We start from the raw sequence: 12,567 nt of genomic DNA, 5'->3' as shown, positions 1-12,567 counted from the left end.
GGCTCTAGAGAACGGAGTGAGCTCACAGAAGGAAAGCGCTTGTCACAGTGCCGCCAGGTGCACAGTGAGCAGGCGGGCAAAGGAAGTCGCTATCACTACCGATTCACCCTCGAGGGATCCTGAGCGGTGAGGAGAAGCTGAGCTGTTGGTCCTGCCCCACATCCCACCCACCTCCCTAGACAAGCCAGACAGGAGGGAGGAGGGGCACCCCAAGACCCGCCTGATGCAGGCCAGTACTTTCTTACCACTGCCCACTCCCAGCAAGAGCCCACAAAGGATACGGGTTGCTGAACATCCTCTTGAGGTCTACCTTCTCTTTGCAGTAGGGACATGTCTGCTTCTTTCCCACAATGCACCAGCCACGGATGCAGAACTCGTGGAATCTGAGCACCAGTGGTCAAGGGAAATGGTGGGGAGCCAGGATGGCACTCCAGCCCCATGACGGGCTTCACGGCGTCCAGGCCCTAGCTCTGGAGGGAGGTTCAAACCCTGGCTTCACCTCTTACTGGCTATATCATCTTGGGCAAGCTGATAGTACACCTCCGGCCCTTCTTCCTCATACATGAAGTGAGGTTAATGAACTCTGCCTTACAGGGCCGCTCTGGACACAATGGAGAGCACCCGGCACAGAACGGGAGCCGAGTAAGGATGTGGTGAGTGCCAGAGGCGCCACTCAGGGGCACTTGATTCCAGCACTGAGGGAGCCAGTTAAAGGATGTTCCTCCCTGGTGACTGACCCATCTTGCAGCAGCTAGTGTAGCTGAGGCTCCCTTCTGACCTGGCCAGGCTATAACACACTGCTTACACATGAGTGGCTCCCATCTATGAGGAAGACCAAAGGAGGCAACCGTTTCCACTCCCTGGGATTGGCTTCCCTATCAGAGGACATCACCCAGGTGTGTGCCTCTTGTGCCTCTCCTCCCCTCAAAGGTCTAGCTGACATGGCCAGGGTCATGACAGACCCCTCCCTCCCTGACTGAAGCGTGCAGGTGGTGAGAGAGGCGGCCCAGGAGCTCCAGGAAGGATACACGTGATTGCAAGACAGCCTATACGTGTTCTCGATGATGCCTTCTTCACTGACATCCACAAAGATCTGCTGCCCACACACGGCACACACACTGTCCGAGAGGTGCTTGGTGGGCATGCCCGACTCGCTGTAGAACTGGGAGAGAAGAGCAGGAGGAAAAGACAGAAAAGATGTGAGAATCAACCAAAGTGGGATGATACCAGGGAGGCCTGGGGTCTTCTGGAGAGAACGTGACATGGCAGGTGGAGGATCCCGAGCTGGAGAGTATCTCACCGTCAATCACCCTCATCTCTGTGGGGCAGACAGGCTGGAAGGACTAGACCAGAGGTGGGCTGGGCAGTCAGACCAGACAGAACCTGAAGACGGGGCTGGTCAGCATCAGGGCAAGGAGGCGGGCAGGGAGAAGGGTTCGGGGCTGCTGACAGGGAACTGTGTCAGCTAAGCCACTCTGTGGCCACACCATGGTTCCCTCAGATGGGCAACATCTCTTCTCCAAGAGAAACGCCAGTGAAACACCTGGTGCAACGGTGGCTGGGTGACAAGGACATTTTCAGGCACTTGCTGCAGCAGTAAAACAGCTTCAACCCACTTGGGCAGCATTTGGCATGATGTCTCAAACTGCCACACCATTTAACCCATTAACTTCACCTTAAGAAATTTAAAGAAATTTCTTTAAAAAAATATCAAAAAAGCTTCATGCATACAGATACTCATTTAAGTGTTATTTATAACTAAAGAAGTGAAGAGTCGTCTGGCAACCTCTCAAAAAGTTAAACACAGCAATACTATATGACACAGCAATTCAATTCTTAGATAATACCCCTAAAGAATAAAAACCAGGCCTAACCACACACTTGTACACCAATGTCATTAGCAGCATTAATCACAAATAGCCAAAAGGTGGAAACAGCCCAAGTGTCCATCAAGAGAAGAATGGACAGACAAAATGGGGTCTATCCCTCCAATGAAACGCTACTCAGTCCCAAGAATAATAAAGTTCTGATACATGCCAAAACACGCAGGCACTTTGGAAACATGCTAAGTAAAACAAGTCAGACAGAAAAAGATAAACATTGCACTGGTATATGAGTCTTTCTATAAAATATCTAGAATAGCCAAATTCATAGACAGAAAATAGAACAGAGGTAACCAGTGGTGGGGAAGAGGAAATGGGTTATTGCTGCTGTTTGGGATGATCAAAAATTTTGGAAATAGGACACTTAACAATGGCTAAAATGGTGAATTTTATGCTACATATATTTTCCCAAAAAAAGCAAAAAGAAAAAAAGAAGCAAACAAAAACAAGCAAAAAAAATGGAAAGAACCATAAGTGGCCAACAATAGAAGGACGCCTCAATAAACTGTGGCACCTACTCACGGGGCTAGACAGGCAGTGAGCCAACTGAAGCTTGAGATACAACATTAAGTGTCAAAAGCAGGGCACAAAATTGGAGGCACAGTATTGTTGGCACCATATGTAAAGACAAGCAAGCAGATCAATTAAAAGGTCAGAAGGAAATGTATGAGAATATTTACACCAGTGATGTCTTGGTAGTAGGATTATAAATGGGTGTTTTTTATTTTGCCTACTTTTCTGTACTCAAATTTTCCTTAATGAACATATAACAGGCAAACTTCAGCGATATTGTGGGTTCCATTCCAGAACACCACAAGAAAGTGAGTCACACTAATTCTTTGGTTTCCCAGTGCATTTAAAAGTTCTGTTTCTACTTACTACAAGGTGTGCAATAGCATTATGCCTAAAAAACCAACTGTGACAGCAACATCCAAGACCACAGATCACCATAACAAATAATAATGAAAAAATTCAAAATATTGCCAGAAGCACCAAAATGTGACACAGAGACACAAAGCGAGCAAAGGCTGTTGGAAAATGGTGCTGAGAGACTTGCTTGATGCGGGGGTGTCATAAACCCTCAATTTGCAAAAAGCAAAACAAAAACCTATCTGCGAAGTGCAATAAAGCAAAGCATGATAAAAAGAGGTATGCCCACACCTTAAAAGATTATTTATTACCCATGGTTAATCACAGTGAATGAGCAATTCCTTGCTCCAAAAAGAAATTCAAATTTTTGCATACTTTCCTTGTGGTTTATTGTTCAATAGCTACATAGCATTTCCCCTTGATCCCAAGAATAAAAGGCTTGAATTTTGTTGAACCTATTTTTTTTTCTTTTCATTGTCTTAAAAATGATGGTAAAACCCACATAATATAGAATTTACCATCTTAACTACTTTAAAGTATATAGTTTGGTAATGTCAGTAAGTATATTCACATTGATCTGCAGCTCATCTCCAGAACTTTCACATCTTGCAAAACTGTAAAATTAATTCTTTGAAAGGCTTCTGGGTGTACCTATAAAGGGAAATAGATTACACTTAGCCTTTTTTGTATTGTTATTTTCCTAACTTGAGTTTGCTTTGTTTTTTGTTTCTAAGCAACCGTCTTCTGAAAACTTCACAGACTGTTAGCTGGTTAGGAGGGGCAACAGTGGAAGAAGGGCGGGCGTGAAGAAGCTGGGACAAGGAGTAGGGAGGACACAGCTACGTCTGCCATGACCTCCACTCCACATGCGGCTTCTCTGACTCCAAGCAGCCCTTCTGAGAAATGGCCTCTCCTGACTCCAAAAGTCCTCCGGGTAGAGGGCAGAGCTGCCCCAAGAATCCATGAACATAGAGTTTCCAGCCTTTAACCCTCCCTCCCCGTCTTGCAAGAATGTCTGAAGTGATTCAAGGGGAGCTTGTTATTGTCACAGAACACCAGAGCAGCCCCGTCGCTGGGGAAACCAAAGCCCAGAAAGGAAAGAAACTAGCTGTGATGAGAACCCAGACCCCTTGACCAAGACGTTCATTGACATCTGAACACTGCAGAAATGCAGCTACTTAGCTCAGTGAGGGCCAATAATTCAAAAGATTCTGATTGTGTATCGATAGCGCAAAAGGAAAAGTAAGAGTTAGGGTGAAACCAAACCCGTGGAAGCCCACAAGCTGCAATTCTCCAAAGCAGGAATCTGAATGTTTGTGCTGAGGTGACCTCTGAGAGAGACTCCACCAGAGTTCAAGAGGCTGACAGCTCTGAGTATTTCTGAACAGCAAGAAGAGAGACCAAGAAGTCTGAGCCCAGCTCTGACACCAAATGCTTGCACACTTGTGCAGCACAGGAACACCACCACTCACTCTGGCCCATGGCATCGGCAGTGAGAAAGGGGAACCCTCCAACTCAGGACAGGAGAGCTCTGAGGAAGAACTTAACCTCAAACCAGTCCAAGTTCTGCCCCAGGATACTGGGGCAGGGATAGAGCATCAGAGAGAACCTGCGTGAGGTGATGAGAGTAGGAGGGACACCAAGGCAAAGTTCTATTACGCCTCTAGTTTCTCCATTCTCCCTGTGAGCTAATGCAGCGACAGGCCAGCAGGGTCAAATCCCACAATGTTTCAACAAAGTTATCAGATGAGTCTGTCAAGTCAGGAAGGTCCCAGCAACCAACAGTTCGCAGAGCCCACTGAGACTGCGTAAGGAGGCCCTCAGGCTAAGTGAGGTAAAGTACAGAGAGGAAGATTCCAGTTTAACCTCAAGAGCCTGATGCCTCAGGGTGGAAAGGGCTCAAGGGGCCTCACAGTTTGTCAGGATAGACTGCATTTCCGTCCTCTGTCCCTTACTCTCTTGATGATCTTGAGCAAGCCACTCAAACTCTTCTTTCCTTCTGTCAGATACACTTGAGTACCTACTAGGTACCAGTCACTGGACTAGGTCTTGGGCTATGTTGGAAAAACACAGACCTGGCCTCTGTCTTCAGGAAACCTACAGCAAGGGGAGACTGGCATTTAATGGCCATACTACTCAAAGCAATCTACAGATGTAATGAGATCCCTATCAAATTACCCATGACATTTTTCACAGAACTAGAACAAATGATCCTAATATTTATATGGAACCATAAAAGACCCAGAATTGCCATAGCAAAACTGAGGAAAAATAACAAAGCAGGAGACATAACACTCTTAGACTTCAGGCAATACTATAAAGCTATAATAATCAAAACAGTGTGCCATTACCACAAAAACAGACATATATAGATCAACAGAACAGAATAGGGCGCCCAGAAAAAACCCACATACCAATGATCAATTAGTCTTCAACAAGGGAGCCAATAATATAAAATGGAAAAAAGACAGTCTCTTCAGCAAGTGGTGCTGGGAAACCTGGACAGCTGTATGTAAATCAATGAAGTCAGAACACACCCGCACACCATGCACAAAAATAAACTCTGAACAGCTTACAGACTTAAACATAAGATACGACACCATAAAACTCCTAGCAGAGATCATAGGCAAATATTCTCTGACATAAATCATAACAATGTTTTCTTAGGTCACTCTCCCAAGGCAACAGAAATAAAAGCAAACAAAAAAAATGTGACTTAAACTTATAAGCTTTTGCATAGCAAAGGAAACCATTAAAAAAAAAAAATAAGACAACCTATGAAATGGGAAAAAATATTTGCAAATGATGCGACCAACAGGGCTTGATTTCCAAAAAATACAAACAGCTCATACAACTCAAGAACAAAAAACCAAACAGTCCAATGGAAAAATGGGCAGAAGACCTTAATAGATATTTCTCCAAAGAAGATATACAGATGACCAATAGGCACATGAAAAGGTACTCAACACTGCTAATTAATAGGGAAATGCAAATCAAAACTATAATGAGGTTATCACCTCATATCAGTCAGAATGGCCATCAAAAAAATCTACAAACAGCTGGACAGAGTGTGGAGAGAAGGGAACCCTCTTACACCATTGGTGAGAATATAAATTGGTGCAACCACTAAGGAAAACAGTATGGAGGCGCCTCAAAAAATAAAAATAGAGTTGCCATGTGATCCAGCAATCCCACTCCAGGGCATATACCAGATAAAATTACAATTCAAAAAGATACATGCAACCCTATGTCGATTGCAGCACTATTTACAATAGCCAAGACATAAAGAAGATATGGTATATATACACAATGGAATATTACTCAGTAATCAAAAAGAACTAAACAATGCCATTTACAGCAATCTCTAGGACGGATACCATACTAAGTGAAGTAAGGCAGAAAAAGAAAGACAAATACCATATAATAACACTTATATATGGAATCTAAATACGATACAAATCAATGTAGCTACAAAACAAAAACAGACTCACAGACAGACAGAACAGACTTGTGGTTGCCAAGGGGTAGGGAGGATAGAGGAGGGAAGGAATGGGACTTTGGTAGTATCAGAGTCAAGCTATTAGATATTGGATGACTAAACAATAAAGCCCTACTGCATAGCACAGGGGACTACATTCAACATCTTGTGACAAACCACAATGGAAAAAACATGAAAAAGAATACACACACACACACACACATATAACTGAGTCACTGCATTGTACAGAAGAAATTAATGCATACTCCAATAAAGTTTTTTTTAAATGTACATGAAATGAGAACTAATTACTTAGAAGGCTAAAATAAGAATTAGTTATTTAAAAGGCATTCAAAGGGCTATCAAAGAACACTGCAGTGAAGGAGTCTCCTAACTAAGCCTAGGTCATCTGAGGAGGCTTCCTGAGAGGAGTGGCACTTTAGGCTGAGAGGTGAAGCATGAGTAGAAGTTAGAGAGATGGAGAAGCAGGAGTGACAAGAGGCAGCCAGCGGCAGGAAGAGCCTGATGCACTTGAGAAACCGGAAGCCGTCTGGAAGAAAGAGGAAAACAGGAAGTCCTTAAGGCCAAAATGGAGGATTGTGGACTTTAAATGAGAAGTCATCTAAAGGCTTTATTTTGCACTCATATTGTTTAAAAGATCACTCAATCTTCCATGTGAAAAATGGATTGGAGATGAGGCCAAAATGGATTCAGTGAGACCAGCTAAGAGACAGTTACAATATTTTAAATGCAACAGATAATGGGGGTCTATGCTCAGGTGATATGCTATGCTATGCTAAGTTGCTTTAGTCGTGTCCGACTCTGTGTGACCCCATGGACAGCAAGCCCACCAAGGCTCCTCTGTCCACAGGATTCTCTAGGCAAGAATACTGGAGTGGGTTGTCATTTCCTTCTCCCATGCTCAGGTGATAACTTGGGCTAATTTGATGGCAATAAAAACTGGGAGAAGTGGACCGATTGTTGATACCAAAGAGACAGCTAACTAGGAAAGGCCTGGAGTTCAGAATAGAGTTCTGGATTACAGATCTGGAAGTCATGGAAAAAGAAAGGAAATAACTAGTGAAGAATAGAGAAGATGGTTTCACCTTGAGCTCATAATAACATTTAAGGGGAAGGAAAATTAGCAGAGAAGACAGAAAATATCAGAGAGAAAGAAAACCAGGACAAGGTAATGTCACAAAAGCCACCGTGAGGAGGCGGAAGTGGTGGGGGGAACCCTTTTTAAGAAAGAAGTGCTGAGTCAACTGTGCTGTTGACTGCTGAGATCATAATCAATCCCCCAGAATAAGTGGCATAGAGCCCCTGGTGATCTGAGTAAGAGTCACTTCATAAGAAGAGTATGACTTGAGGTCAATTAGAATGGCCCAGGAAGTGGGTGAAAGGTGATCAAAAAGGAAACAGAAACTTTCCACAAATTTAGCTGTCAATGACAGGAAATGGTCCAGTAGCTAGAGAAGGTGTGCCAAAGAAAGGACATTTTTTCAAACAGAATATTTAAATGATTAATAGGCAAGAACCCAGTAGAGGGAGAAGTTGAAGTCCTAGGTGAGAAAGGAAGTCAATGGTACACCAGGTCCCTGGGGAAGCAGGAGGTGCGGAATCTAGAGCTCAGGTAGAGCTGGCCTCTGACGGGGGAAAGGACACTTACTCCACTGTTCCTGGAGGGGAGGAGGAGGAGACAGGTGCAAACAGAAGCGGGTCTATAGGTACGGTGTCAGGACTTGGGGGATTCTTGTTTGGTTTCTAGTTTCTCAGGAAAATAGGAGGCAAGATCATCTGCTGAGAATGAAGGGCAGAGGGAAGGGGTGTTAGAGGTTTAAGAGAGGTTTGAAACAGAGATTATTCAAAGCGGGAGAGGGTGTGCTCCCGATGAACAGTCAGATTTCTCCTTTTGCACAGGAGCTTGTCTGTAGTAGGGGCTCAGGATACAGGAGTTCCAATCCATACCATCGACCATCACAGGGAATGTGTGCCACAACAGCCTCGAGGTCTCTTCTGGTCCCTCCCCTCAACTAGCGAGGAGACTAATGGCCAGGGAGCAGAGCCTCGCTCGAGGCCAGACAGTTGGTGGCAGGGCTCAGCTGGCTCCCTGTCAGTTCAAGATGGCTTCAGAAATACTTGCTGAAAAAGTGAATAAAATACCCATTTCCAGGATTATAGTGGAGGAGATTCCATAGCACAGAGTGGTTGAAGGTGATTTCAGACAAAAGATAGCATCAAGAGAGAACTGGCATGCATGGTTAACGATCTGTCTGTCTTGCTTTATGTGTTGAGTATGATGAAGATACAAAGTCTACAAGGGCCCTGTGCTCCAGGCGATTAGATATAGAATAGGTAGCGCAGCAGGACAGTACAGCAGGCAACAGTAGTTGCTGTCCTCATCACCATCTGAGTGTCTGCCATGGGCCAGGCTACTCTGCAAAGTGCTTGACATTAACCCATCTGTTCCTTACCACAATTCTATAAGGCTGACAATATTATTACAGGTAAGAAAAGAAGATCAGAAAGGTAAAGCAACTTGCTCAAGAGTATACAGATAATTAAAAGTGGAGGAGAATCTGAAACCAGGTCTGTCTGACTCTGACCCCTCAGCTCTTTACAACTACTATTTCAAGTCAGATGAATGGGTAGCCAGCCCTGTCCTCATATTATCCAGGGCTGCTGAGGCTCCAGGAAGTAGGAAGTCTGAGGCACAGCAATTTGCTCAGGAGACAGAAAATGTGAGCTAGGACACCAGGCCCAATGCAGCACAATATGTTGCTACCCTGCCTGCCAATCAATCCCACAGAGGAGGAAGTCCCAGAAAAAAGCCTATTTCTCAATGCTCCACTGCCCCACCCCTCCATGACTTTTGGGTGTGAATAGAAACTAAACTGACTGGCTGTCACAAGCTTATGACCTCACAGAAACCAGCTGGAAAACACAGACTTCATCCAAGATTCCCTTGAATCAACTGACTCAACAAAACAGTTACTAATTCCTCCAAGTGAGGCAAAACAAAGAGCTGTTGCTGCTGCTGCTGCTGCTGCTAAGTCGCTTCAGTCATGTCCGACTCTGTGCGACCCCAGAGACGGCAGCCCACCAGGCTCCCCCGTCCCTGGGATTCTCCAAGCAAGAACACTCCAAGCAAGGAGTGGGTTGCCACTTCCTTCTCCAATGCATGCAAGTGAAAGTGAAAGTAAAGTTGCTCAGTTGTGTCCGACTCGACTCTACACTAACTAAAAAGAGTAGCACAGAGTACTGTAAAAGGAGTTAAGAATGCTTAACACAACTATAAAACATCATAGTTTTATTTCTAGGAATTGTGAAATTAATTAATCACAGATTTTTTTTTTTTTAGGTCAAACCACTCCCAGAGGGTGACCAAGAGATGAATCAGACCTAGTTCCTGACTGGTACAGCTCCAAAATCAACTATGACTCTTTGGGATAGAAGCTGTGATCACCGAATATACAAAAGACTAGGAAGAAATAAATAGAACAGAAAATGTGGTATATATATACAAAGTGAAATATTATGTAGCCTTAAAAAGGAAGGAAATTCTGACATGCCACAACAAAGGCAAACCTTGAGGATATTACACTAACTGAAATAACCCAGTCACAAAAGACAAATATTGCATATGAGTTCACTTATGTGAGGGATCTAAAGTGGTCAAATTCATAGAGACAGAATGAGTGTCGCCAGGGGCTGGGGAGAGTGGGGATTAGGGAATTATTGTTTACTGAGTACAAAGATTCAGTTTTGCAAAATGAAGAGTTCTATAGATGGATGATGGTGACAGCTGAAGAACAATGTAAAGGTATTAACGCCACTCAACTGTACACTGCAAAATGGTTAAGATGGTATGTGTATTTTTAGCAGTTTAAAAAAAAAAAAACTAGGGGTGCTACTGAAAGTGAGCAATGAAGCTAGTAAAGGCTGTACTTGGTCACATTCTGTGCACTGTAGACTACTGATAAATAACTGCTGCTTGAATAAATAAATGAATGAGTTGGCTAATGAATGAGTGGAAAGCTGCTGTCTCTTGACTTCCTCAAATTACCCTCCCCAAAGCACTGATTAGATTCTGGCTTCGAGACCACAGACATTCTCTTTTTTTAACTTCTTTCTTCATGTTTGAAATTTTTTGGCTGTGCTGGATCTTTGTCGCTGCACATGGGCTTTCTCCAGTTGCGGTGAGGGGGGGCTACTCTATACTGGCAGCACTTGGACTTCTCATCTCGTTGCTGGCTTATCTTCTCGCAGAGCACAGGCTCTAGGCGTGCATGGGCTCAGTGGTTGTTGCACAGGGGCTTAGTTGCCCTGTGGAATGTGGAATCTTCCTGGGCCAGAGACCAAATCTGTATCCTCTGCAAAGCCAGATGGATTTTTAACCACTGCACCACCAGGGAAGCCCCTAGAATATTCCTGAAATTCAGGCTGTCATGGTTCAGGGGCCTATGTGTTCCTGAGCAGACCAAGGCCCATCTGACCAAAGTGGGCAGAAATAACAACAGTCTTGAAATTTTCAGGATTGGAAAGAACTCTAAGATAGATCCCTTTAATCTCATGTTGGAGTCTCTTCTCCCACATTCCTATCTGATCTAATCTGCTGGCATCCTGAGCCCTAGCAGAAGACCTGTTACTAAATCTCAGCAATATTTATGCAGAGAATTGGAAAACAACGAATGAATTAACTCCTGGTGACTCACCCGGTACTATCACAGGCCATCCTAGTATTCCTATGACCCCCAGGATGGGACCCTGGGGAAACAGCAAACTGCTTGTCTATAGTTAGGATCAGCAAGGTCACATTCTGTTGGATGGGAGTTTTCAGAGTGACTCCTCTGAAAGAGACAGTTGGATAGAGTGACTCCTCTGAAAGAGACAGTTGGATAGAGTGGCTCCTCTGAAAGAGACAGCTGGTTACAGTGGCTTCTCTGAAAAGGAAAGCCATTCTCAATGTCAATTACTTAGGGGAGAGGTAGCTATCAGGTAAGATACTAGGATTCAGAAGACTAGTCTGTGGTATAAAGGAGGGGCAGCACTATTTTTGTCAAGAACACAGGCTCTGGGTGTTGGCATCTGGAGGACAGTCGCTGTCCAGGTGTGGGTTCCAGGTTGTGGGTGCTAAGATGACACCCAGGACACTGACATAGGCTGAGTTGGATGAGGCAGGGTCTAAAAGCCCTGGAGAGCAGGCTGCCTGGTAAAGATGCTCACACTTTATTTTCCTGCTCTTATCCTCAACTCTTTAATAAAGTCCAATGTGATTGTTTGATTCGTACATTCTGTGCTAAGAGGTACACTGAGGTATGTGGTTTGCCCTGGGGACAGACTGTTATCATGGAGTGGTGGAGATAACTAGTGACAGTCCATGAAAGGAAGGAGAATAGAGGGGGTCAAGAGTCAGTGTTTGAGGCACTCTCCACCCTAACACGAAATTCTCCCACCAGGTTTCCTGGTGAAGCTGGAATTTATCATTATTAGGGAATTATCTTATGAGGGATTATCATTTACAACCACTGGAGTACCCAATAATTCTTCCCAAGAACATGGGAAGAGGCCCAGGTCAAATCCCATCTTGCAGAGGCCAATGTAATAACTCCATCTCCCAGCTGCTGCTGCTGCTAAATCACTTCAGTCATGTCCGACTCTGTGCAACCCCATAGACAGCAGCCCACCAAGCTCCCCCATCCCTGGGATTCTCCAAGCAAGAACACTAGAGTGGGTTGCCATTTCCTTCTCCAATGCATGAAAGTGAAAAGTCAAAGTGAAGTCGCTCAGTCGCGTCCAACTCTTAGTGACCCTATGGACTGTAGCCCACCAGGCTCCTCTGTCCATGGCATTTTCCAGACAAGAGTACTGGAGTGATGCTAACTCAGTGTTCAATTCTGAGCTTAGCTCCACCTGGACAGAAAAGGGATTCTGCAGATTAGCCATTAGGGACCCACCTGGGAGGGAATAAAGGCTATATTTAAATTGGCAGCTGATAATAACCTTGAGATAAAGTTGGCTACTACTTGGGAAAATCAGAGAATTGGTCCTGTAAAAATAGAAAAAGAAGAAGAAATCACTAGAGGGTAAAGGACAGGATTCCAGTAAGAGACACTCTGAAAAGCTGGCTGTGCCACCGAAGGAAACAGTTTTAGTGAACAGCTGCTGCTGAAAGTGAAGTGAGTAATTAGACAATCTAGGGTCTGAAAATCTCTTCAGGGAGTGAACTAGTTGAATGAACAGCTAAAGACACAACTAAATAAGAGAAAATGAGATGCTGCTAAAACATGAGACAGCTGTTCAGAAAAGAATCTAACAGGCTGTCTATAAAGTGAC

The 12,567-nt window shown here is 44.3% G+C and overlaps 1 protein-coding gene across 3 annotated transcripts in view; it reads right to left on the bottom strand.

Moving 5' to 3' along the window:
- LOC128060091 (RING finger protein 121-like) overlaps positions 1–12,567 on the bottom strand; it is an 85,427-nt gene that overhangs the window by 6,828 nt on the left and 66,032 nt on the right. For all 3 annotated transcript variants that reach the window (XR_008200650.1, XM_052652333.1, XM_052652334.1), the window contains exons 7-8: positions 1,029–1,162; positions 282–383 (exon numbers count right to left, since the gene is read on the bottom strand). Coding sequence is in view for 2 of the 3 variants with exons in the window: in XM_052652333.1 (XP_052508293.1) it covers positions 282–383; positions 1,029–1,162 (236 nt within the window). In the remaining variant the exon portion in view is untranslated. The remainder of the gene's footprint in view (positions 1–281; positions 384–1,028; positions 1,163–12,567) is intronic.

Source organism: Budorcas taxicolor, chromosome 15, assembly GCF_023091745.1.
Source record: "Budorcas taxicolor isolate Tak-1 chromosome 15, Takin1.1, whole genome shotgun sequence".
Lineage (NCBI taxonomy): Eukaryota > Metazoa > Chordata > Mammalia > Artiodactyla > Bovidae > Budorcas > Budorcas taxicolor.
Note: the sequence above shows the minus strand (reverse complement) of the source record. Positions and strands in the feature narration are given on the sequence as shown.